Source organism: Aptenodytes forsteri, unplaced genomic scaffold (assembly GCF_000699145.1).
Source record: "Aptenodytes forsteri isolate BGI_AS27 unplaced genomic scaffold, ASM69914v1 Scaffold284, whole genome shotgun sequence".
In the NCBI taxonomy this organism is placed as follows: domain Eukaryota; kingdom Metazoa; phylum Chordata; class Aves; order Sphenisciformes; family Spheniscidae; genus Aptenodytes; species Aptenodytes forsteri.
The window spans coordinates 2658314-2684672 of NW_008794445.1; the positions used below are offsets into that span (position 1 = coordinate 2658314).

At 48.9% G+C, this 26359-nt stretch overlaps 1 protein-coding gene across 1 annotated transcript in view; it reads left to right on the forward strand.

The window, feature by feature from the left end:
* CACNA1I (calcium voltage-gated channel subunit alpha1 I) overlaps positions 1-26359 on the forward strand; it is a 165795-nt gene that overhangs the window by 129344 nt on the left and 10092 nt on the right. The window contains 21 exon segments of the mRNA XM_019474817.1: positions 1381-1532; positions 2156-2341; positions 3877-3994; positions 4483-4638; positions 5085-5175; positions 7113-7315; positions 8502-8918; positions 9858-9958; positions 11062-11185; positions 11998-12066; positions 13035-13219; positions 13559-13685; positions 14816-14941; positions 15431-15520; positions 16524-16743; positions 17814-17965; positions 19593-19702; positions 20311-20444; positions 21455-21525; positions 25241-25319; positions 25898-26019. Of these exon segments, the coding sequence (XP_019330362.1) occupies positions 1381-1532; positions 2156-2341; positions 3877-3994; positions 4483-4638; positions 5085-5175; positions 7113-7315; positions 8502-8918; positions 9858-9958; positions 11062-11185; positions 11998-12066; positions 13035-13219; positions 13559-13685; positions 14816-14941; positions 15431-15520; positions 16524-16743; positions 17814-17965; positions 19593-19702; positions 20311-20444; positions 21455-21525; positions 25241-25319; positions 25898-26019 (3033 nt within the window).

The window sequence follows — 26359 nt, forward strand, 5'->3', positions numbered from 1 at the left end:
AGTACGTGCGAACATGGGCAGACTTGCGCATGTGTTGCCCCTCATGCATCTGACCTTGTTTGAGACCTCAGCCCTTGCTGTTTGGCCGGGTGCAGTCCTAGTCCCTGAGCGAGAGGTGCTTTGAGCAGATGTGTCCATCCCAAATTCAGTGCAGGGAATGCCTCCATTTCACAGGGGATGGCAAGATCCTGGCATCCCTCATGAATGACATCAGCGCAGCCTCTGTCTCCCTCTGAAGCAATGTTTCATCATTCCTGAGGAAATGGTCTAGACCCTTTCCTGACCTTGTCAGAGAAGTTTCCAAGGCTGCACACACTGAAGAAAAAGTCATTAATTCAGAAAACAAAAGGAGGAGTAATTTAATTTGCTCAGACTTGTTCCACTGATGGAATCATTAAAACACTTTCTCTCATATGCACAAACACATAGGTCTCTGCTGGAGAAGGCTGTATCACAGGGGCTGAAAGATGTGTCAGAGATTCAACAGAAAAAAAATGCCTGAGGCAGGGTCAGATTGCCTTTTTTTCTTTTTTTTTTTTTTTTCTTTCAACACAGTCATCTTGTGTCATCCCTAGAGGTTTTCACCTTGTGCACCTGCCTTTCTCCTCTTGCTGTCCATTTTTCTCTTTTCCTCACCCTGTCCTGCTCTTCCTGTCCCTTACAGGTAGGTGTTAGCAGTGTGCCCCTCCTCGCTGTTGTCTTATTCATCCAGTCTGATATTCACCTGGGTAATTATTGAGACCACTCTGAGGATAAAGACATGAGAAAAGACTGCTGGAGCAAGACTGGAAAACTAATGCATACCAAGGATTTGGTGGGGAGCGGGGGAGAGAAAAATGAGAAACGGAAAAAATAGAGGGGAAAGGGGCAGAGAAGTGCACTGGGGTTTAGAGGAAAACGGGGAACTGTTTTCCTATCATTCAGATGTTTTCAGAATTTCAGCAAAAAACTGTGCCAGCTACCTGTGGAAACCTCAGAGGAAGAAATCCTTGAAGAAAGACGTTGACCACAGATCAGCCACTTTTGCCCTGCTTCAAAAAATACTCAAGTTCTTTGCACAAAGTAAAGCAGCCTTTAGCCGAGGGACCAGGGTATGGAGTGGCATGTGGGAGACACTTGGTCAGCCTTGGCTGTGTGAATGGCTGTGGGGCTCCTGATCACCTCTAGTAAAAGAATTTGTTGGGGACATAATCTATGATGAAGGTAGTACATGTGCAAAGGAATTGGAGTGCAAGTAGCTCTATCCAGCTCCACTCTAATCTCACCCATGGGAGCTTCGCAGCTCCCTACAAAGCCTGTCCCTTGGGAACGGTGGCACTTTATTTCCCATAATTTCAGGGCTCTTTCAGTTCTGACTCTCTGAATTTGCCTTCTCTCCAGCCAGAGGAATTGACCAACATCTTGGAGATCAGCAACGTTGTCTTTACAAGCATGTTTGCCCTGGAGATGATCCTGAAACTTGCTGCTTTTGGTCTCTTTGATTACCTCCGCAACCCCTACAACATCTTTGACAGTATCATCGTCATCATCAGGTGACAAGGGCCTTGGGGATCAACTGAAATACACATAGAAAAGAGTAACACAGAGCTTGCACATTTTCATGTGCCTTTTGAAAAAGGATTTAGCAGCTATACTAGGAGGACCTGAGCTGATGCACAAGGCCAAGGACTGGGAGGTCAAAATGTCTTTTCCCAACACTTGGCGACCCTAGGCAAGCTGCATAGCATTTCTGCCCCTCAGTTCTCTCCTCTGTAGAATGGAGGCAATTGCAATTGCCTTGTAAGTCCACAACAAATATTAGCTGTGAAATATTTTTAAAATGCACAAATTAAGGATGCTACAAAGGTTTAATGTGTGATAGAAGAACTTGTCTTGCTGGAATTTAATGCTGCAATCCTTTCCTCATTCCTGCAACATGCAGTGCCGTGTTCATATTCTTAAGGGAGAAATGCAGCTTCCTGCACATAAGTATAAGCCTATAGTATATACTTCTAATTATATCTTGCTCAAACAGATTTTCTCTCTGACGCCTTTATACTTGCTGCCAATGCAGAGGTGAAAACTTGGATTAGCATTGTTATTCCTCTCTCTCTTCTGTTCGTTAACTTGTCTTTCATTTTGTCCCTCATACTCGCTGTGCCTCTCTGGGCCATAGCATCTGGGAGATCATCGGCCAGTCAGATGGGGGCCTCTCTGTGCTGAGGACTTTCCGTCTCCTGCGGGTGCTGAAGCTGGTGCGTTTCATGCCTGCGCTGCGCCGCCAGCTTGTGGTGCTGATGAAGACTATGGACAACGTAGCCACCTTCTGCATGCTCCTCATGCTCTTCATCTTTATATTCAGGTGAGGAGGCAGTTAGTGGCCTCACAGTGTTTTGGAGAGGCACTGCATGGCTTATGTGGACAGCAACTTCAGAGCATGATTGCATGACTCGTCTTGCCCATTGCTCTAGGCTCAGGCAGCACTGACAAACATTTATTTTTCATAAGGGCTGAGGTTACTGCTGCCCTAAATTGGGTTCAGCAGCTGAAGATTTGGCCTGGACAGGGTGGAGAAATACTGCCACCAAATGCGCATGTTTAGCATAATGTCCCATTGCAGGATAGGTGAAGTCTCTTGGTAATCAACACTGGCTGCAGGAACAGTTCAGTCTGGAGGCTGACTCTCGCAGAAGGGCAGCAGGAAGCAAGAAAGTAAGTTCTTCAGTGCATCCTGTGGATGCAGTGGTAGGGAGATGAAGAAAAATGAGAGCAAACAAGAACAACAGAGAGAGCAGATCTGAAGGACAGGTTGGAGGGAATACTTGAGCTCTGAGGCAGTACAGATGGAAAGCAAGGGTTTTTGGTGAGCTATAGGGGTGCAATACACAGCTCCTTCTTCACAGAATCATAGAATCGTTTAGATTGGAAAAGACATTTAAGATCATCAAGTCCAACCATTAACCTAGCGCTGCCAAGTCCACCACTAAACCATGTCCCTAAGCACCACATCTACACATCTTTTAAATACCTCCAGGGATGGTGACTCCACCACTTCCCTGGGCAGCCTGTTCCAGTGCTTGATAACCCTTTCAGTGAACACATTTTTCCTAATATCCAATCTAAACCTTCCCTGGTGCAACTTGAGGCCATTTCCTCGTGCCCTATCACTTGTTCCTTGGGAGAAGAGACCGACACCCACCTCACTACAACCTCCTTTCAGGTTGTTGTAGAGAGTGATAAGGTCTCCCCTGAGCCTCCTTTTCTCCAGGCTAAACAACCCCAGTTCCCTCAGCCGCTCCTCATAAGACTTGTGCTCTAGACCCTTCACCAGCTTCATTGCCCTTCTCTGGACACGCTCCAGCACCTCAATGCCCTTCTTGTAGTGAGGGGCCCAAAACTGAACACAGTTGTCGAGGTGCGGCCTCACCAGTGCTGAGTACAGGGGCACAATCACTTCCTTACTCCTGCTGGCCACACTATTTCTGATACAAGTCAGGATACTATCGGCCTTCTTGGCCACCTGGGCACACTGTCAGCTCATATTCAGCTGGCTGTTGACCAACACCCCCAGGTCCTTTTCCGCCAGGCAGCTTTCCAGCCACTCTTCCCCAAGCCTGTAGCATTGCATGGGGTTGTTGTGACCCAAGTGCAGGACCCAGCACTTGGCCTTGTTGAACCTCAGACAGCTGGCCTTGGCCCATCAATCCTGCCTGTCCAGATCCCTCTGTAGAGCCTTCCTACCCTCAAGCAGATAGGTCCCAGTGGTCTGGCTGTGTTGTTCTACCCCTTGCTCCTGTGGTGTTACATTAGATTGTCGGGAGGAAAAGAGAATGACTCTGAGCTCATTGTGGTGGCAGAGATATTTATATTTGACACCATCTCCACTTGTCCCAACAGCATCCTGGGAATGCACATCTTTGGTTGCAAGTTCAGCCTCAGGACAGACACGGGAGATACAGTTCCTGACCGGAAGAATTTTGACTCCCTGCTGTGGGCCATTGTCACTGTCTTCCAGGTGAGCCCACTTTGATCTCTACAGGTGGGCCAGGGCAAAGTGAAGAGGACCAGGAGGTGCTTTTTCTCATTGCAGAGCATTGCATTTGCTCCTGACAACACAAAAGGCCACACAAAAGGCTCCAGCATGTATGTTTGGAGGAAGAACAATTGCATGTTGTAACCAAATGACTGGTGTATCTCTTAGACAAGGGCACTCCTTCCTTCCTAGGACACAGTTTGCAAAGGTCACTCCTGTTGTGGCAACTCCCGTGTTTAACACTGTCACCTCAGCACATGACTTCCCTCATGGTCGCTCTTGTTTCTTGCTCAGCTAATGTTATTGGGGCAGTACCGCAGCTGGACAGTGACAGTGAGCGGTGGGTGTGTGGTTATGGGGAAGTTAAGAGGCCTGATGTGGTCCTGATGTGTACCCTTTCACTGCCCTTTTCTGAGAATCCCCTTCATGTTCTTCTTTCATGTTTATGTGGCCTCTGCTACTGGTTGCAGATCCTAACCCAGGAGGACTGGAATGTTGTGCTCTATAATGGCATGGCCTCCACCTCGCCATGGGCATCCCTCTACTTTGTGGCTCTCATGACATTTGGCAATTACGTGCTCTTCAATCTGCTGGTGGCTATTCTCGTGGAGGGGTTTCAAGCTGAGGTGAGTTGCCACCGAGGCCTCATCAGGAGGAGGACTAGAGGTGCTAAAAAGGGGACCTTTGAGACACTTTGAGGGTACTGGGGTGGAGGACTCTCTAAGTATCACACCTCTGTCATTTCCCTTGTTAAGTTCAGGGTGGGCTTCATTACAAAAAAAAAAAAAAGATGACAGTGTTAATCCTTGCAAGGAAAGAGACAAGCCCTCTGGAAGGGAGTTCACGATTTCCATCCTGTGCAACAGACCCTACCCTACTAGGTGAGTCCTTTGCCCCTCCAAAAGCAAGAACGCAGTATGTCAGCCATCCCAGGTCACACGAGACTCTTTCCCGTGATCACACTGATGCTTGGCTGCCCAGGAGGATTTTACAGTTATTCCAGCAATGAAAGACAAGAACAAATGGTCTTTTCTGTTTATGAGTTCCCAACTTCTAAATTTGTGTGTTCCAGGGTGATGCCAACCGGTCATACTCAGATGAAGATCAGAGTTCATCAAACATGGAGGAGTTAGATCAGTTCCAAGAGATCCAGGAAGGTTCAGGTACAATAGCTCAAACAGCCTCATTTGCTTATCTCCCATTGCTGTTTAGTGAGAAATCCGAAAGCAGATTCTGCAGAAAATTCACTCCCATCTCCAAGAACTTACCGATTTTCATTTTGAACTTTATGCTAGTTTGTGGTGTTATCTGTGGAAAAACAGAGCTGTGTTGGCATCCTGAGGAATGTGATAGCTAAGGGGAGCAGTTCTTGAATGACCTACAGAACAGCAACTAGGAGTGAGAAGTGAGACTGTCTCTGCTTAGCTTCAGGGGCACCATTTCAGGAACACTGTGTCCAAATCTGGGACCCACATTTGGATAGGGGATACCAACACATTAAAAAGGATTTGGACAAACCTGGAAGTCTTGCCTCATAGTGAGAGGCTAATGAAGCTTAGAGAAACCAGAGAAGTGACTTGATCACACACCCTGTAAGTGCCAACCATAAGGAGAGATTTCTAATGCTAGATGGCTCTTTAATTGAGCAGAAAAAAGCATAATGAGATTGTAAAGGTTGGAAGCCAAAGCTAGACAAATTGAGACTGAAAAAAGCCACATATTTTTAAGGAAAGATAATTAACTGTTGGAACAGTCTGCCTACAAACTGCCGGGTAAGGTCTCCACCCCTCGAAGTCTTTCCTTGAAGACTGCAAGTCTTTCTACAAGAGGTATTATACTTCAGACAGGTCTTGGTGGCAGGGAGCAGCAAGAGTAGCTTGCTCCACAATGGATGTCGAGCCAGGAGCTGATGGGGAGGGACAGCCAGGCAGGAGGGCAGGGACCACACCAACAAAGGCACAGTACTTGCACAAGGTGAGCAGAGCAGGTCTGCTGACACTAGCCAGGGTCAGACAATGGTTCAAAGATTGCCAGGCAAGTCCACAGCGGTGAGGCAGGTCTGAGGTCAAGCCAAGAAGTTCTGTCAGCAAGACAAGATCAGGATCAGCAAGGTGCAAGGATAGGCACAAGCATACTCATGGCATAACCCAGGCAAGGACCACAGGCAGAGGTCTGAGCTTAAATGCAGCTCCCACAGCAAGGAGCAGTGGCTCCAGTATTGGCTTGTCACAGCTCTTTCCTGCAGCTTAGCTGTTTTCACAGCCGTCTGATCCTGGGTTACATGGCTGCACCATATCACAGCTTACCTTGAGTGTAGGCAGCCAACCCCCTAGGAGGGCAGCCAGAGGTTACGGAGCCTGTTGGTGCACTCACAGCTGTGATGCTGCGTGTAGGCGAGTATATGTGACCTTCATTATGCAATAGGCCAAACAAAAATGATTGTTCCAGTCCTTTCAGGCATTAAAATCCACTACCCCATCCTCTCCATCCACCTCAACAAATGCTGATGGTCATCCACAGCACCTGACATGCCCCTCAAAGGTGTCCTGGATCTTCAAGGTCAATGATCAGTCATTTGAAGTGGCCCAGTGTAGTAGGATAGACTGGGATGAAGAGAATGATTGCAGGAATGTAAAGGTGAGCCCAATATATGGATGGCTGCGGGTCTCCCCACATCTTAATCTCTTCCTCAGTGTCTCAGCCTAACAGCTTTAAATAGCCAGTCTGACAGTTGGTGGTATTTGTTCAGACCTGAAGATGCAGGTGTCTGTTCTTGGCATACAGAAGCACACTCTCCTCCCCTTGCTGCCAGGGTTCGGCTTCTTGCTCTGCCTGTCAGCCTGAGTCTGCCTGACCCCAAGGAGAGCTGCCATCAGTTTTGGGGACTGAGGAGAATACTTCAAAGTCTTCCCAGCTTGCACTGCTTTTGCCACAACACCCTAAATCAGAAGTAATCGATGTTGATTGATGCTAAACAGCTAATATTCTGTTAGCTGCTGCTAACATGCTAAACAGCTTAGACGTCGAAACAGTCACTGGATAGTGAGGAACCCACCTTCTTCTTTTCTCTTTCTTCTTCTTTCCTCATCTTTCCACCCAGATCCCAAGCTTTGTGCAATTCCTGTGACACCTAATGGACACTTGGACCCATCCTTGCCCTCTTCTAACCCACCAGTGGCTGCTGGGGGGGTCACCAACTCTTCACGCAACTCCCTGCAGCCTGACCAGATCCGTGTTGCTGTTGGCTCCCGGAAAAGCAGTGTGATGTCCCTGGGGAGAATGACCTATGACCAGCCATCCTTGGTGAGTGAGTGCGTAGAAATGTGTGTCATACCCTTCTTTTGAAGTCCAAGCACTCTGTTGTCTTTCTGCCATCATCTGGGGATTGCTGTGGAGGATTGCACTGCTGCTGTAGGCTTCTAACACAAGCACATTGCCTGTCTTTAGGAAGCCAGGTCAGTTCATATTATTTATCTAAACTTCCAGATTACTGACGTCTATTTCTAGGTAATTGATCTATATTCCATTGAGTGTGGGATTCAGCTCTTTTATATCCTTCTGGTGGGAGAGGAGGAACACCAAGGAGACAGAGTCTCCCTCTTAGAGTGAAACACTTTTTGTCCTCTTGCCCTTTCCTTGTTTTCCTAGAGCACAGGACACAAAATGATGCCCTGAGAGAGTTAAGAGCATAGAAATATCTGGGTGATGCCAGAATTGCCAAGCCCCATAACAGATGGGTTTTCTGGAAGCTTTTGTAACAATGAAGAGAGAAATCTTGACTTGGAGCTCCCCATAGCAGGTCCTGCTGCCCCTTAGCACTCCCCCAAGCACTGCTGGCTGTCCAGCCAATGCATCTCAGACCTGTCCACCTTGTAACATTAGCTTCTGGGCTTTCTACCCACTGACACACACAGCTCTGTGGGGTGCATCAGTGCTCAAAGGGTTCATGCCCCTGTTATTTCTAAACAGGGAGAGCTGGCAGCCATGTACTACATAAGTTGCTGAAGTGGTTGGACTAGACTGTAACTAACAAGCCTGTTTCTCTCATTTCTTCCTTTTACTAAGACAGTCCTCAAAGATGGTGTGTCAGATTATTCATCACCCTGTACCTTGTGCTATCCTTTACCCCAGGGCAGTGTAAAAGGCTGCCAATCAGATTTTTGGAGAGCTTTATTCTTGCTCTGTGCTGGTGTAAGTAACAACATCAGGCACCTGGCCTTTGGTTTTATTATTTACCTTCCCCATAAGTGCTTTGCACACAGATGGTGCTATAAAGTAATCACAGCCAACGCCATTGCTAACTCATTATCAATTTATTGTCAGATTTACAGAGATTGCTGCTAAATTCCCACCATGCAACTTCCTCAATGGCTGAAATATGGCAACCTCCTGACTTAGGGGCCCAGGGAGAAGTCTGTGATCTGAAATAGGATCGCATGCTCCTTCCTTGTGCCCGGAGCTGCTGAATCCCCGTCCCGCTCTCTTACAGTCCAGCTCCCGCAGTTCCCACTACGGTGCCTGGGGCCGCAGCGGGGCCTGGGGGAGTCGTCGCTCCAGCTGGAACAGCCTGGCCCGGGGACACAGCCTGAAGCACAAACCTCCCTCCGCTGAACATGAATCCCTTCTGTCTGGGGAAAGGCACAGGGTGGCAGATGGGGAGCCGGATGGGACGGGAAGGGTGTTTCATCACCGCCGGACGCTCTCACTGGACAACAAAGGTTCCTGTGACCTGCTGGAGTTGGCTTCCGTCCCATCCAGCCACAGAGTGACCCATAAGCTGGGAGCAGCGTCCAGGGCCAGCGAGCATCAAGACTGCAATGGCAAAATGCCCAGTATTGCCAAGGAGATCTTCCCAAAGATGAACAACCGCAAGGAACGGGGAGAGGATGATGAAGAGATAGATTATGTGAGTACTTAGTGGAGGGAACCTGGGGTTACACTGCAGTGCTGTGGGAAACCCCAAATCCATCCTCAAGTTTCAGTCTCCCTGCCACGTGGATGGGAAAGCTTGCAAAGGTGCTTTAAGTAGACCTGGAGGACAACATTGAATGCAGATAGGACCTTCTAGGCCCAGACAAGCTCAAACCACATTGCCAGGCTGCCTGCAAGGCAGTCGTACAGGTAGATGGTGGGAGGAAGGCAGATGTGAGGCACATGCGTGGTCATTCAGGGGCTGTTATTTCAGAGCAATGCGGCCAGTGATTTCTACAGGCTAGGAAAGGTCAGGCTGTGTGAGCAGCGAGAGCTTTGCATGGGGAACATCAGCAGATCAGAGCAGGAAGCACAGACACAAGAGACAAGGCAAGTGAGTTTTGTGGTGCCAGCCTGGGAGACTGCAATGCCCAATCTGTGAGCAGATCAAAGGGTGGAAAAAATGGAGGGAGGGTCAGTAGAAATTTGAACAGGCGTATATGCTGTATGAAATTAAATCACCTCCAAGCCCAAGTGCCAACAGAAGGCCTTCCTGTCCTGGCCTCTCGTTTAGCTGAGGTAGCAAGGAAACACTGTCCTTGTGTAACAGAGCCACTCCAACAGCTCTGAGAAGGCATCGTGGACGACACCCTCCTCTAGAAAAGGGACACCAGCAGTTTTATTTGTAATGATTTGGGGAGGAAACCAGATGCCAAGAGGTAAACAGGCCCTGGCAAAGCTGCTCCTACCTCCTTTTCAGTGGCTTGTTGCTCTTTGAGTCCATTTCCTCATTCAGGGGCTTAAAGAAAGGCAGGTAGTGTACTTGAGGAACTGCAGGTAGTGGTGTTTTGGGGTCAGATGTGAAAGGAAGAGTGCCTCTCTCAGGCAAGTGGGAAGGTAACCAGTGGCACTTGCTTCTGCTGCGTCCCTCCAGAGCCTGTGCTTTCGCATCCAGAAGATGATGGAAGTCTATAAGCCAGACTGGTGTGAGTTACGGGAAGACTGGTCCATATATCTCTTCTCACCACAAAACAGGTTTGTGCAGTTTTTGCCATGAAAGGGTTGAGAAGATGGGGCAGATTCTGTGGCCGTGCTGGCCACATACCCTGAGCTGCATGTTAGGTTGCAACTTTAAACCTACCAGCTGGGAATGTGTTTTGTCTCCTCCATCTCCCCTTCTACGGCCAAACAACACTTCTCTTCCTTGATTCTGGAGATGAAAGGAAGGATGAGAATCCTAAATAGCTATTGTGATTTTTCCCTCCCTTTGGAGCATCCCATTTTTCTTTTGTGTCATCATAAATATTTATAGCAAAGCAAGGCAGGGAATACTAACATTAACCCCAAAAGGAGAGGGAATTATTAATGTATTATTAAATTATTAATGTATTATTGAAGTATTATTAATGACTCCATAATATTGATATTTCTTCCCCTGGTACCAGAACAGTCTCTCCATTTAATTTTCAGGCCCAGTACCAACTTATCAACAGTCATATCACACCTTTTAGGGCAAAGTTAGAATTCTTCTTGCCTGAAAAAAATAAATTTGGGATAAATTCTTCCTGCTAAAGGGGTCTTCCCACCAGGAGAAAATGTCCATGTACCCCAGCCATCAGTATTCGCACCCATGTGCATCGCTCCTTGAAAAGAAGGGGGTTTCATTACAGGTCATGAGGAAGAGGCTTTGCTCTGTGTGATACCTATGCTAATGCGCACAGTGTCTTTCAGAGTGGACAGAAGTGCGGTCCCATGACAGCCAACCTACCAGCCTCTTCTCAGCTTTCAGCACGTGGCCTCTTTGCCCTGGGGTGGTACAAAGCGTGAGTTTGGGAGGAAAACGGAAACTCATGCTCTTCTTTACAGGGCAAGAGAGGAGCACAGAGCCATAGTGGTTAGAAAACCACTCTGGCACTGGGGCAATGGATGAAGGTTCAGCTCCTTGCTCTGCCCTTGTTCTGCTCCAGGCTCCCTGTCTGACCATGGGCCACCCTGGGATATTGCCTTGGCAAGGGACTAGTGCTAGGAAAGCTGCTATGTCAGAGCTCAGTTTTGGCCAGACCTCTCAATTCTCTGTCCTCATAGCTCCTAACCTTGCTCTGCCCAAGGCACAGGTGCATACCGGAACTCTCTTGCAGGTTTCGCCTCCTCTGCCAAACCATCATTGCTCACAAGCTCTTCGACTATGTTGTGCTGGCCTTCATCTTCCTGAATTGCATCACCATCGCCCTGGAGAGACCACAGATTGAACACAGAAGCACGGTGAGCACCATTTCCTCCCACCTGCTTTTTAGCACAACCTCTGACAGAGGTTCGTAAGTGTTCCTGGCACTGGTATGACCCCTGGAAGAACTTCAGCATTAAACACCAACTCCCACTCATCTATTCAAATGCCCAAGTATTGGTAACTCACATAGTGTGTGCTTCCCCTGCAGGGTCTTATAATGGGGCAACCCACTTTATAATACAGTAATCCTAGTTCCCTTCCTCTTGGAGAGTAAGAGAGTCCCCCAGGCACCTGCAGTTAAGAGGTGACTGGCAAAAAGGACAGGGACTGTGAACTAAAAGTTAGAAGTAACTTCCATTCTGTAGGAATGGCATGTTATCGTTCATGTATGCTGCTTTTGAGCTATCTTGGAGATGGCTCAAGCTAGCAAGTGAAATGGTTTTTTCTGCATGTCTGACTTAGCTGACCCCCAGACTCTACTGCACTTACACACAATCCAGTGGTTGGTGCTCAGCAGCCCTTCAGGAAGGAGTCCCAGGTCAGCACAGCAGGTCAGGACTGAGCAGCACTGGCAAGCACAGCAGGTCAGGACTGAGCAGCACTGGCAGAACAGGGCAGAGAGTGCCTTGAAACCAGATTTGCAGGATGCACTGCAAATCCCATCCACTGTGCTCTTGCAGAGTTGCGTAGGATCCTGTCCTAGCTGTGGCACAGGGCTGAACCAAGGGGTGTGAGCTAAAAGCTGCCCAGCACTGACCTTTGCCAAAGGCACCACCCTTATTTCCCCATCTTTCAGATCAAGAAGAAGTCAGGATACATTTAAAGCCTTTTCCTTTTTTTTTTCTAGGAGAGAATCTTTCTTACTGTGTCCAACTACATTTTCACAGCAATTTTTGTAGCTGAGATGACACTCAAGGTAAGTTACGGTGGAGATGAACAGCTCAGAGCCTTTTCCCAGTGTCAGGAACAACATGGTTCATGTTTGCTCAACACCTTTCTAAAATCTCTCCATCTTTTCAGTGTGCCAGTCCTTCCCCCTACCTTGGTAAAGGCATATACTGCCTGTGGTTGAGTCCCCTCTTGTCAGGCATGGAGGGGATGTTTATCCTAGGCTTTAAATCCAAAGGGATCTTAGTATCTGGAGGAATAGCTGGCCTCCAGGTATGGATTTTGTAATAATGTCAAATGTCTGTTCCCTTCCTCCTGGAGCAAGAATGGGGAAAAAACCAACAATATGAATAACATGCTCTTAGTTGAGATAATTATTTAATAGATGTCTAAGTACTTTACAACAATAGGGAAATCTTGTTATTCCCCTCTTGTGGTTGGGAAAGAGTCCCAAAACTGGGTAAAGACAGTCTCAAAACTTGGTGCCTGAACTTAAACCCCCTAAAATTCATACCTAAATTATGGCCATGATTTGCAGGGTGTTCAGCTCTCCCCAAGGCCAGTGATGTCTGTAGCACCTGCTGGTGTTGAGAACTGCTGAGATTCGAACCACCCCCTTAGGAGCCAAAGTATGGATTTTGGTGCCCGGTTTTACCCCCCAGGTGATCTCTGGACTGGGAGACTTGCCCCAGGTCTGTGGTATGGCAGGGAAAGGTTTTCTGCGCGTTCCTTACAGTGTCCTGTTGCTCAGGGAGGCAGAGGAAAAGTGAGAAGACACCATGGCCCTGTTATTTCTGGAGTTATGTGCCACCACTTTCCCCAAAGACATTTTCCTTCATAGCCTTCTAGGTGAAAGGAAAAGATGATGAGATGACACACCAGTGTCACGTGGCGTTGATAACTGTTCCCCCTCCTCCCCCTCTCTCCACAGCTGCCCTCTACCAGGCAGCATGGAGAGGAGCCATTTAACCCCTCCTCCTCTCCCCTCTCTTGCAGGTGGTCTCTCTAGGCCTGTATTTTGGGGATCAGGCTTATCTCCGCAGCAGCTGGAACATCTTGGATGGCTTTTTGGTCTTCGTGTCTCTCATTGACATCGTGGTCTCGGTGGCCTCTGCTGGTGGCGCCAAAATCCTGGGGGTGCTGCGGGTCCTCCGGCTGCTGCGCACCTTACGTCCCCTCCGGTCAGAGCCCCACTGAGCCCTGCTCAGCCCCCTCTTCTCACCACCACCCCCCAGGAAGGGTCCCAGAGTCAGATCCCTCTGTGCCAGGCAAAGTGTGGTCTTTGACAAGCCACGAGCCACAGGGAGGTTCCCCTTAGCCATACGTCTCTGGCCCTGGAGGTACCTCATCAGACAACCAACCCATGGGAGAGAAGAGGCTTTTTGGTTGCAGGAAAGTGATCCCCACTGATGGGTCACTGCACAGGGAGAGCAGGGGTCTGTTGCTGCTGAAAATGCTTAGCTTAGGCCAAACATCCCTGCCCTGTTCCTCTGTCACCCCTCCCCTTCCTTCCTTTCCAGAGTCATCAGTCGAGCCCCTGGCCTGAAGCTGGTGGTGGAGACGCTCATTTCTTCCCTCAAGCCCATAGGAAACATCGTCCTCATCTGCTGTGCTTTCTTCATCATTTTCGGTATCCTGGGTGTGCAGGTAGGGTTGTTACTGCCCAGCAAACAGCCCCATCCCTACCACGGGCATCAAACAGCCCCTGTGCCCCCACCCCCACCACGGGCACCTGTACCCCCAGGTACAGGCACAGGGAACTGAGCAGAGCAGGAGGGACAGGCAAGCCAGGAAACTTTCTGCAGCTGCCCTTTTCCACGAGCTGTCTCCCACGGTAATGTCCCTGCAGCCTTTGGCAAAGACAGACAGGTGTTCAGCAAGTGCAGTCATTGCTGGATGTGCAAGACAGGAGATAACACTCACACCTGGCAGGAGTTGGATCAGGGATTGGGTCAGTGTTACAGGGAGAGTGCAGGGCTGGCATAGCACAGGGCTTGCTGGGCACGTCCATGCCACACCACAAGAGCAAGCAGCTCAGCACCTGCTTGCGCGAACCCTGCCTCCAGTCAGCTCTGTTTCTCCCCCTTGCTCTGAGCCCCAAATCCACCCACAACCTTCTTTTATTTTTTTTTATTTAATCCTCTTTATTTTTGGCTGTTGCATTGCAGAGGAGCAAGGGTGTGGGCGTTACTTCCATCTCAGGGAATGCGCTATACTTAGTCTGCTCTGATGCATCTGTACAAATGCACAATCCAGTACCTTCCATATGGGGAAAGGAGCCCTGGGCAGAAGAGCTACAGCAGTGCAGAGCAGTGCAGTGCAGCTTTGCGAAAAAAAGCATCTGAGAAGCAGGGGATGTTTTTTCTGGTTCTTTACCCTCAGATGAGATCTTCTTTTCCCATCAGCTCTCTCAGTAACTGGGAAGCAAACAGGGGAGATTACTCTTGGGGACCAAACAGAAGACTTTCTTCCTTTTAGGCTGGTGGCTCTAATTGTGCCCAGAAAGGCTGCCCTAATGGCTGTCAGATGGTGAGAGCTTATGGTCACTGCTGCCCTGGGGCAATGGAGGAGGCTGAAAAGCCAGGTGTAGGTTTATCAGGGTGGCCCTGTCTCCTTAGCAATGTGTGAGCCTGTGCCGTAAAATCGTCCTCCCTTTCTGTCCTGCTCCACCTGGCAGCCCTGCAGCCCACTCACCATCTCAGGAGCTTCTGCACATCCCAAGGAGCATGGGGGACCCTGGGGGGAAAGGGGCTGATAGGGTGACTCCCCTCCTGCAGCTCTTCAAGGGCAAGTTCTACCACTGCCTGGGAGTCGACATCAGGAACATCACCAATCGGTCCGACTGCATGGCTGCCAACTACAAGTGGGTGCACCACAAGTATAACTTCGACAACCTGGGACAGGTGAGTGTGCCCGCAGCCTCTGTCTCTGATGGTAACCCAGCTCAGGGCTTTTATCCTCCTATAAGTACCCCTCCCCAGGGCACAGATGCAATGCCTGTAAAGCCTGATCCCTGGGCCAGGAGGGGTGGTTATTTGGCATAGGTATCCATGCGGAAGCTGTGTCACTAGTGGGTTGGTATCAGGATGATGCTTACAGGTTGCAGGGGAAAGAAAAGTGGTGGCAGCAGAGAGCTTAATTTTTATTTTTTTTTTCCTCCTGCCGCGAAGCAGATGTTCTTCATGACCTCTCTCCTCTGGTGGGTCTTGCTGCACATGGCTTCCTGTTCCCCCTCCCTCTCCTCCACGGGGGAAGAAGCAGGTTTTGATGTGTGCAGAGACACAGGCAGGAAGAGTATTTCAATGTTGTGTGTGTTAGAGCATAAATGCACTATTTTTGCCCAGCCTGCCAGATGCACATGCTCCACATCTGCTTTGCTTTGTTTGTTGCAGGCTCTGATGTCCCTCTTTGTTCTGGCTTCCAAGGACGGCTGGGTCAATATTATGTATAATGGACTAGATGCTGTGGCTGTTGACCAGCAGGTATGAAGACTTCTTCATAAAAGGACCTTTTTGAGTTTCCTTCCACCTTAGTAAGGTGGAAGTGTGCTGTAACATCCTGCTTCAGACACCTCCCTCAAACCAGGAGTCCCTTCCAGGGCCCTTGTGAATCCGTTGCTCACCTAGTTGCAAGGGGTCAGGGTCATGCCTGGTCCATGCAGGGAGGTGCAGCTGTGGCCACGCAGTGAGTGTCTGTAGTAATTCTCACCCTCTACTCAGTTTGGATCACACAGCAGGTCTTTAATCTATTTGTAATGATGGAACAACAATGCCATGTGCCTTTCTGGGCAGGCTGGCTCCCTCCTGGCCCACAGATGGTTATTTTAATATCCTGTAAAGCAGGGGCTGTTGGGCTGCTGCCCACTGCATCCCTGTTCTTCCACTGCTAAGGCAATGACCTTGATAGTGTCCTGGTGTAGGCACCTGCCATGGGCTGCAGTACCACAGGCCTGAACCTCAGGGATGATGGTCCATTTACCTCTGAACCTCTGCACAAGATGCACCACTGTTGGCTTTGTAGGCTCTTTGTCAGGAGACCCAGTCAAAGTCAGGGCCTTCTTTCTCTCCGAGCTTGAATGACATTTCTATTCCGGTCTCGTTGCCATTTTGGTGACGTGTGGATGTGGTCTCTACTTGCCCTCGAGCCAAAGGTATTCCTGGTGCCTGGACCACCCGTTTTACCACATACTGATGTTGTACCTGACCTGCGGCTGGGGTTGTGCCTGAATTGTGGGTGACTGTGCAGGCGGGCCCTGGCCCTTGACTCCCACCTGCTCCATCTATCGCCAGCTGATGCCGAAATCCAGTCAGCCAATCACAAACAGCCTTGCCTGTAGTCCCAGCTCTTCCCAGCCCACTCCCCTGACTTCCATAACCCCTCCCCACCTCCCCAGCAGCCAATCACCATGGCAGGTCCCACCCCCATCACTTCCATACCGCCGCCCATCCAACTGATTGACCGCCTCTGTTCTCTCACCTCCTCCAGCCGGTGATCAACAACAACCCCTGGATGCTCCTCTACTTCATCTCCTTCCTCCTCATCGTCAGCTTCTTTGTGCTCAACATGTTCGTGGGGGTGGTGGTGGAGAACTTCCACAAGTGCCGGCAGCACCAGGAGGCTGAGGAGGCGCGCCGGCGGGAGGAGAAGCGCCTGCGCCGCTTGGAGAAGAAGCGAAGGAGTAAGGGACAGCCTAAGTGTTTGGTCGGTTCGTAGGCCAAGGTTTTCTGAGAAAAGCCTTCTCCTCTTCTTTTTCTTTCCCAATGGACCGGTCTCTGAAATGCATCGCTTGTGGCTGCGCTCTCAGCCTTCCTCCCCACGCCACTGCCGTGTCGCTACGCACCTCACCGGGGCGGTCTGGGGAAGATAGGTGGCTGATGAGGTCTGCTGGGACTCCGGGGAAGCCACTGGGGTTTTAGCACCCTGCCCCTCAGGAGATAACATGTACCAAAAATACCCCTGTGCACCTGCTGGCGTGCACTGTTGATGCAGGATGTGCACGTATCAGTACACCTACTGGGCTTGGGATAGTCCCACCTGGGCTTCCTGCAACACAGCTGGTATTTGGGGGAAGATCTGGACAGACCATCCTTTGTGTTTAAACCCAAATTTAAAGAAGAGGGAGGGTGAAAAAAAAGAGGAAGACCCCTGTGTTTTGTTCCTGGCTCTTTCCGTTAATGTTGCAGTGTCACTCCTTCGGGTCCCAGACCCTCTGGGGTGAAGCAAGCCCTCTTCCTGGTGTTTCTGTCCTCTTCTGTATTACTTTTAGACAAAAATTGCAAAAGCATACTTGCCCCTGGAAATCATCCCTACTACCCCAGACTGATGGTTTTCTTCCATTCACAGCCTGTGGGCATGCTTTCCCTTCCTCTGCTCCAGTTTTTCACTCTCTCCTGTGACACCCTGGGGCCTCTCCTGGAACCATCTGCTCCCTTTTATCATTTGTGATCTTAATTTGTCGAGGCATGAAATGCTGATTTAGCACCATTCCCACAAACATAGACTAACAGATTTTCTTTCTAGCATTCCTTTCCTTGTCTTTTTTCTACTTATTTTTTCCCCACTTCTACTTTCTTCTTTTTGCATTTTTTCCCTCCTTCCTATGTCCCCTATCTTTTACCTGTCCTTTTCTGTTCTTTCTCTCTCCCGCCGTCATTCCCTTTTCTTTCAACACCTATCACCACTTTTATGCCTGCTCCCTCTTCAGTGCTTCTTACCCATTTCTCTCTTTCTTCCAATTTCTTCCTAACTCTGCCCATCTCCCTCTTTCCACTGAAGAGGCGCAGCGTTTGCCGTACTATGCTACCTACTGCCCCATACGCCTCCTTATTCATTCGGTCTGCACCAGCCACTATCTGGACATCTTCATCACTTTCATCATCTGCCTCAACGTGGTCACTATGTCCTTGGAGCACTACAACCAACCTGTGGTGAGTGAGATCATGGAGATAAGCCCTGCCTCTAGTCATTACGTTATTTTGCTGCAGCTCTCTGATGACCACTGCCCACCAGAATAGGTAGGACAGTTGAGTGTCTCTAAAAAGTACCATTAAAGTGTTGTAAGAGTTAATGTAGCAGGCAAAGTTATATGAAGAGTTTTGTATATATCCAGAAAGGTAGCCCCTACTCAGTCACTTGTTATCCATTAAAATCGATAGAGATAAGGTATCTAACCAAGAGTCAGGCCCCTAGAAAGCACGGTGCAATTAAGTCTCTGTGCTTTATATTATTAAGTGGGTATGTGGGTCACCCAAATTTAGCTGCCTGGTCTGCTTTGTATGTTCCCCTGGATCCTAACAGGAGGAGTGGTGGAAGCAGCAGCGTCCTGGGAGCTTCAGGCTTTGCATCAGATTTCCAAATGTCAGTTCAATTCTCCTGCCATATGGCCTGACCTGAGAGGACTAGAGTGGCTGGTTGTGTGTCATGGGCTGGGATGTCTCTACTGAGCCACCTTTTTTGCCTAAGAGAAGCTGCAGGGGCAAAGTGCTGGGCAGAGCCTCTCCCAGCTGCAGGGGCTGATTCCCAGCAAAGGGTCTTGAAGGCCAAATAAGTTTTATACTTTGGTTGGGGAAGACCAGCTACCTCTCAGCGTTCCTGGCAAAGCTCATGATGCCTCTGATGGAAAAAATGTATGCTGCACATATCAAAGGAGCTTTCTGTCTCCATATGTAGAAAAAGCATTCATCATGACATCTGCCTGGTGGCACTTCTGTTTACTCTTCAGGAGACCCTTGGTTGAGGTGACAGCTCTGGTGCCTGAGCAGATGCTGTCCAAGGCAGCTCAAGCTTTGATTAGGAACTGAATCTGTCTGTCCTCATTCAAATCCACTGCCAGTCTCCTCTGTTTCTTGCCCATCTTGCCCAGCTGCCCACCTTTTATCTTGCCCTTGATGGTGCCCAGTTTTACTCTGCAGGAACTCTCAACCTTGTCTATTGTCATCCTCACATCAGGCCTTTGTTCCTGAACCAGTCACTCCTCTTCCTTACTCCTCAGCTCCTTCCCCTGGAACGGAGGTCCAGCCATGCCAGCCTGCTGTCAGGTTCTGCTAAAGAATCTTGCCAAAGTGCTTCGAACCCGTCCAGTACAAAGTGCCACCAGATGGGGGCATGACATATGCCTGCCCCAGATCAAGGCAGAGAGGGGTTTCCTCCCATCAGAGATAACATGTATCCACAACTGGAGTAACCTTCGTGCCTCACTTCTGGTCGATAGCTATGCCAGTGCCATTAACATGGTGGCATCCAGGTGGCATGGGCTATTGGCAGAGGAAGAGGCTGATGGTACTTAGTGGATTAGCCTCACAACAGTCGCCTCCTCCCTGTTATGCTGAGCAGTACAGGAGAAAGGAGCAACAATTGATCCTGAGAACAGCGTGGGGCAGAGGGGCCAGCTGATGGTTACCCTTAGTAGGTAGCCTCCACATTCAAGTAGGTAGGAGGCATGGGGCAGCTTCCCCACCTCCTAATGAATTCCTGGCACTCAGGAGAGTCCCCCCACAGGTTATGTGCTTGATGCTGCTTTCGCCTCAATTCTTTACCCTCTCTTTCTGCTGGCAGTCCTTGGAGACCGCCCTCAAGTACTGCAACTACCTGTTCACCACTGTCTTTGTGTTGGAGGCAGTCCTCAAGCTGGTGGCATTCGGTCTGCGGCGATTCTTCAAAGACAGGTGAGCAGAGGGTTATGTTAACCGTGGCTGTGGGACAACTGGGTTTGGGGTGGAGGTTTTGAGGATGGATCCCTATCTGGAGCATGAGGTGGTAGCAGAGTAACCTGACTGCCTCCCAGTTCGGCACAGCATGGACCTAGCCTCAGCCCACATGAGCTGCAATACCTAGGCAATAGTAAGAGTTGTCCAAAAACTGCCTCTTGGTTGGCATCTGCTGGTTAGGCTAGAAAGCAAAGGAGGTGGGGTTAGAGAGAGCTATTTTTTTCCTGCCCTTGAGGCAAACTGGGAGCATGCTGAAGCAGAACATATATAACGAAGCTGATTCGAGGTAGTAAGGCCATAAAAAGCTGAGCCCATTAGTCAAAGCATAGCACCATAGTAACACAGCTCCATGCTTTCAGATCAGGCTGGCTTGCCTCTGGCTGCTCAGGGTGTGTGCAAAGTGAATCTCTGTTTGTCTGCAAAAGCCCATATAGGCTGACTCAGAGTGGGGCCTTGAATTCATACATAAAGAAATATTTAGGTTAAAGTGGAGACAATTCACTTTCTTTTTCAGGGAAATGGAAAAACTCCATCTTCCTTTATTCTCTTCAATTTTTCTTCTTAAGGTGGAACCAGCTAGATCTGGCCATTGTGCTGCTGTCTGTCATGGGCATCACATTGGAAGAGATTGAAATCAATGCTGCTCTCCCAATTAACCCCACTATCATCCGGATCATGAGGGTGCTGCGCATTGCCCGGGGTGAGAGAGACACTGGCCAGAGGCAGGGGTGTAGGTGGCCATGGAGTGGGACTTGGTGCCATGACTCATGGAGCAGCGGCTGTAGAGTCATGGGCTCCCCCTGTCCCTAGCCCTGGGAGGGAGGCAGGGCATGTGGCGGAGGACAGCCTAGAGGCTAAAGCTTTCTGGCTTCCTTAAGCCAGGCATTTAGATGCAGTGGTTTTAACAGGAGGTGAAGGACCAGGAGGGTGAGCACATCATGCGAGAGCTGAACTTTCCCTGTTTCTTTTACAGGGCAAGTATGGCAGTGGTGTTTGGAAAAGAGGCCACCAAGAGGGTTGAAGTTTGCACATAGAGTCATGGGCTCCCCCTGTCCCTAGCCCTGGGAGGGAGGCAGGGCATGTGGCGGAGGACAGCCTAGAGGCTAAAGCTTTCTGGCTTCCTTAAGCCAGGCATTTAGATGCAGTGGTTTTAACAGGAGGTGAAGGACCAGGAGGGTGAGCACATCATGCGAGAGCTGAACTTTCCCTGTTATTCTTTTACAGGGCAAGTATGGCAGTGGTGTTTGGAAAAGAGGCCACCAAGCAGGTTGAAGTTTGCACAGGGAGGGTCCTGAATCTTCCTGGTGGTGGCCAAGATGTGCTAAGCTGCCTTAACAGATGGTGGCTGGAGGAAGAGAAAGTGGTGGAATGAAAAATCAGAGCAGAGGGAGAATTGTGATATGCAGTGCTGGGAGAAAGAGGGCTCTTGGCCAGACTGTCTGGGTGAAGCAGAAGAAGCCCAATAGGCATGGGTGGCAGAAACAGAGTATTCAGTAAGAAGGAAATGCACTGGAGGAGAAGGAACCACTGGGGTTGTACAGTCAAAAGAAGTGGGCAAAGGGAGAAGGGGGCCAAGGGGCACAATACAGTTTTTCTAGGGCAAGGGGAGACAGGACATCTGTCTTGTGCTACTGCCATTAGTAAGTCACACAAAGGATGGACCTTCTGAGCTCAGTCTGAGTGACGCTTCTCTTGTGCTTGTTGTGGCAGTTCTGAAGCTACTGAAGATGGCCACAGGAATGCGGGCACTGCTGGATACAGTTGTTCAAGCGCTGCCACAGGTAAAACAGACCAGCTGCCCCAAAGACTCTCCTTTTATTATAGAATCATAGGATAGTTTGGATTGGAAGAGACCTTTAAAGGTCATCTAGTCCAACTCTCCTGCTATGCACCCTTTTTCCAAAGGCTTGATTCTTGTGGAGTCTCAGAGGTGGTGTCTACACTCTCCTCAGATAGGTGTTGTCCAGGTTATCATGTCAATCACAGGGGTACAGTTCACCTCATGTGTCTGTTCTCCAGTGGGTGAATGAAATAAGGCTTGATTCCTGGATAAGGGCAGATTTCTTCCCATCATGTCTAGCTAATGTCTACCACTTGTGGCTAGTCCCCAGCTCCTCTCTCCCTCTCTGTAAGAAGGGGAGAGCGACTGGCAGCCATTTCAGGAGGAAAGGAAGTCTTTGTGTCTCTGCCCCTCTCACCCTTCCCCACACATGTCCCCTTTTCCTCTCCTCTCTTTCATTCGCACTCCCGTCACTCCTTTTCTTAGTCAGTGCCTCTCCCTTCCTACTTTCTTTTCTTCCTTTCTCCTCCTGGATCCCTTTGTGTTTCTGAGCTTCTCGTGTATGAGAAGCAGTGACGTGCTCTGTTGTGGCTCACACAGCCAGCAGTTAAGTGTCTACTGCAAGACAGCTAGACAGAAGGATTTCATGAGCTGTGAGTGGCAGCTGTTCCTGAATTAGATGCTGACACGGTGCTTTACACAGGCTTCAAGCCCACTGTGAGGATCCTCTGTGATGGATGATCAGCCAGGAAGACTGGTCCTCTTCCTTTTGGATCCTCCAGAGAGAATTGTTAAGCAAGGAGTAATGGCACCAAGTGGCTCTACTGATCATACACCAGACCATTCCCTTGGCAGGCCCCGAGCAGGCAGCTGTCTTGCATGATATCAAAATGCATGGGCATTTGTCAGTTGATTTATCAGCTAATGTGCCAGTCTTGGCAAGTGATGCAGAGCTGAGAATCAGTCTGAAAACAGCATGAGTAGTTACCCAAGGAGTTTACTTCCGATGTTGGTGACAATAAATGTCAATATGAATTAGAGGAATCTCATGGCACAAAAGTGAGGGGGAAACAATGTGATCTTTCCTGGATCCTGTGCTCTGTCTGATCTCTCATGCTTTTCATTATACAATAATAATTTGTATTTCTGTCTAATAATAATAATATAATTCATATATAGGATATATAATAATATTGTCATCCAGGATAGTTGGGGGCTGAGATACAATGGACAATGGAAAGAACAGGAGATTAAGGGTGTTCTTACAGCAGGCAGCTTTGGGCCAGTAACAGTTATTAGTTCTGGCTCTGCTGCCCCACGGTGGCTCAGTGCAGCTTCTCTGCACCTCGCTCGTTTCCATTCCAGGAGCTACCACAGCTGATTTGCTCAGGATCTGGAACGGGGCAGGTCTCTAGACCCAGTGTCTGCATGTCTGTGGCTTGTTTATTCTGCAATACAGATAAATGCAACACACAGATATTAAGAACTGGCTGAAGTAGTATCCAGAAGCCCTCAGTAAGAGGACTCTGCAATATATTTGCATTTAGAAGATGACACTCAACTTCAACCCCCAAAATATAAAGAATAAATAGGAGAGGAGAAAATGTTCATATCCCTGTCATGTAGATGGAGAAACTGAGTCATCAGGCAGTGTTGTGTTTTGCTCAGGATAGAAAAGGGCACAGCTGGGACCTCAGTTCAAGCCTCTGAGCCCTGCTGTCTGGTCCTAGCCACAAACCACTAGTATATTCTTCCAGACTTTATAAATTCTGGCTTTCCTCTCTCACATTCACCTACAGCTCCTTTGCTAACCAAGATGGTCTTTTGGAGGTCATTAATATCTGCCACAAAACCCTCACAAGCAGATGTCTAAAGGTCTGGCCTCTAGGTATTCCCTGGAAGGTAATACCAAGTAGTGCTTAATCCTTGCAGCATCAAAACCTGTGGTCAATCCACTTCCTATTGATTGGCTTTTGCTTCCTTCTATAACAGGTTGGCTTCATTTAATCAAGTTATATAACAGAGGGGTCAAAAATCACTCCGAAGTTAAAGTTGTGTAAAAATCTGCACTTAAAGCAGGGCTAAAATCCCCCAGTTTCACTGTTAAAAGATTGAATTTAGTCTCCATATTTTATACACTGAGTCTTCAGGGGACAATTGAATTATCTGTAATATTATTCTCCAAGATTTATTGGCTTTGCTAAAAGAAGCAGTTAAAAATAAGCTGTCCTTTCCCTTGCGCTTTTTCCTCCTCTCGACCTTTCTCTTTATGTTCCTAGAGCACAGACTCACATCAGGGACTTTGGCTTGCTAATGGTATATAAGGCGTCTCCAGTTGTCCTGTTTCAATTCCCTTCCTGTCTTTCTTATACTGCAACAATTCTTAATAGTGAATAGAGCTTTAATTTTAAAGAGCCCTTTGGAAATTTAGCCCTTAGCTAAATTTTATTAACTTCTTTTTCTTAATGCCCTGTAGACACAGACCCAGAGGTGTGTGTTCAGAGCATTTAGTATGGTTTCCAATTTAGTAATCAGAAATAATTCCTTCCACTGAGTATGTATGGAGCCAGGACCTGGCAGCCCAGGGGAGTGGGTGGGCTGAATCATTCATTTCTCTCCTGAATTTGGATGGCACAGCAGTTGCAATGACTAAATTAGACTCCTGAAGTGGATGATCCTAACAAAGGCCCAGTGACCACCTGCATTCAGACCAGACACTGTTCAGTTTTTCAAAAACGTCCATATACCAGTTAGATCCTTAATTTTTCCCTGCCTTCTCTTGCTCCACCAACAGTGTGCTAACCGTTACTGACATTTGCTGTTACTGTTCACCCTACCTCTTTCAAAAACCCCTCCTGCTTGTCACATATAACCCAGCTGCCCCACATGCTAGAAGGCAGGAGATTCAGAGGCAAACAGTGATTTGGGAGAGTGAGGACTTGGGGACAGTGCCCATATTGCCGGTGGTACTGCTGCCTTTGTGCACCATGAAGCAGCAATCCTCGCATTGGAGGGTTTCCAAACAGAAGCTGCTGGTGGCCCAGAAATTAAGCTTTGACCTGTTATTCGCGAGATGCAAAGGAAGCTCTGTTTCCCCTCTTGGCTCCTTCATAGTCTCCTCTTCTCTTCTCCTCCTCCTCTCCCCATATTTCAAGAGGGCCTCTTTACCCTTCTTCCTTCCTGCCTGCCTACTCCCTCCACAAGCCCTGCTGTAACCTCCACATGTGGCTGGTGCTTGGCCCCACCATGCTCTGCCTGGTTCATGGCAGGAGCTGGTGTACCTGTGCCCCTGTCTTTTTGGAGCACTGCTATTGCGCTCTTCACATGAGCATAGCTTCAAGGGACTTGGGCAGTTTGGTCAGGCATGTAGCACTGCAGGACACACCTCTACACTGTAATCCGTAGCTTGTCCTTCACACAGCCAAACTGGCTTCACCTTCTGTGCCCCTGCTCCCACGTGCTTGTCTTCACCTGGCCCAGAAACTGCACACCAGTCAGCCCTGGCCAGAGCTTGTGCTGGAGTGGAGGCAACTTGGAAAAGAGCATCCTTTGAGTCCATTTGCAACTGGTGATTTCCCAAGTGTTGAGCAATTGTTTGGTTGCATTTATACACTGGGAATTTGCTGCTGTTCTCTTCAGGCTTTGAAAGACAGAAACACTTGCCTGTACAGATGAAATAGGCTTTGGGGTAGGCTGACCATGCTGTTTGCTTTCAGGTGGGAAACCTCGGACTGCTTTTCATGCTCCTCTTTTTCATCTACGCTGCTCTAGGAGTGGAGCTCTTTGGAAAACTGGGTAAGTCTCAAGTGGACCATGCTCCAGTGTGAGCTACAGACCTGCTGGGAACCTCAGGTTTCTCAAAATCAGTACTCATTCAATAAAGGGACTGAATTACTTGGTGGCCTTTATTCTCCCTTATGTGTAATTGATAGAAGAAGAATTTCCCTCTAAATTGTTATTGTCCTAACAGCCTAACAAAATAAAAGCAGTGTCTGGTTTCTCTTTCATTCTTAAACTTTGGCTTTTTCTGCACTGCCTACCTTGATATTGCCTTCAAGATGACAGGAAACACTCAGGGAAGGCTTGTTTATATCTCTTGCCATGGAATATTGATCAAGAAGAAAGGCAGCACAATGACATGTTGGGAGGATCCCCCTGAGCAACAGAGTTACACTGCCTGATATCCCGGGGCTGGGCCACCAGGGATTTTTCTGTATTGCTGGGCAACAGCCAACTGTTGGGCAGGGTGCTGAGGCCATTACTTGAGGTCTCTAGGCTGTGAGAAGCCTGAAGTTCCCTTCCCCAGTTCCTGCTGTTGATCTCAGGGCCAGCAGTGTGTCCTCCGCTGATAGCTGCGATCCCCTTCCTTTCAGTATGCAATGATGAGAATCCCTGCGAGGGCATGAGCCGCCATGCCACCTTTGAGAACTTCGGGATGGCCTTCCTCACACTCTTCCAGGTGTCCACGGGTGACAACTGGAATGGGATCATGAAGGTAACTGGGCCTCAGGGGTGTGGATGTCCTTATTGTGGGGAAGGAGAAATTCTAATGTGTGTTTTGTTCAGCACTGCTTAGGCTAGAAAAGGGAAGGAGCACTTGAGCTGGATTGCTAGGTAAGGTCCCTACTTGGGCCAGAATCTCCCTCCCCGCCACAGTAACTCAGACCTTGGGCTCATCTAGTCCTACAGACATCTGGCTGAGAAAAGTGCAGATTGTCCTTGGGAGGAACAAGAAGACTGTCCAGGCTAAGAGGGAATATCCACTGTCATAAGGCCTGTTACCAAAGCTGAATGTAGGTGCACTGGACATGGCACCCATCTGCAGAGCAACAAGG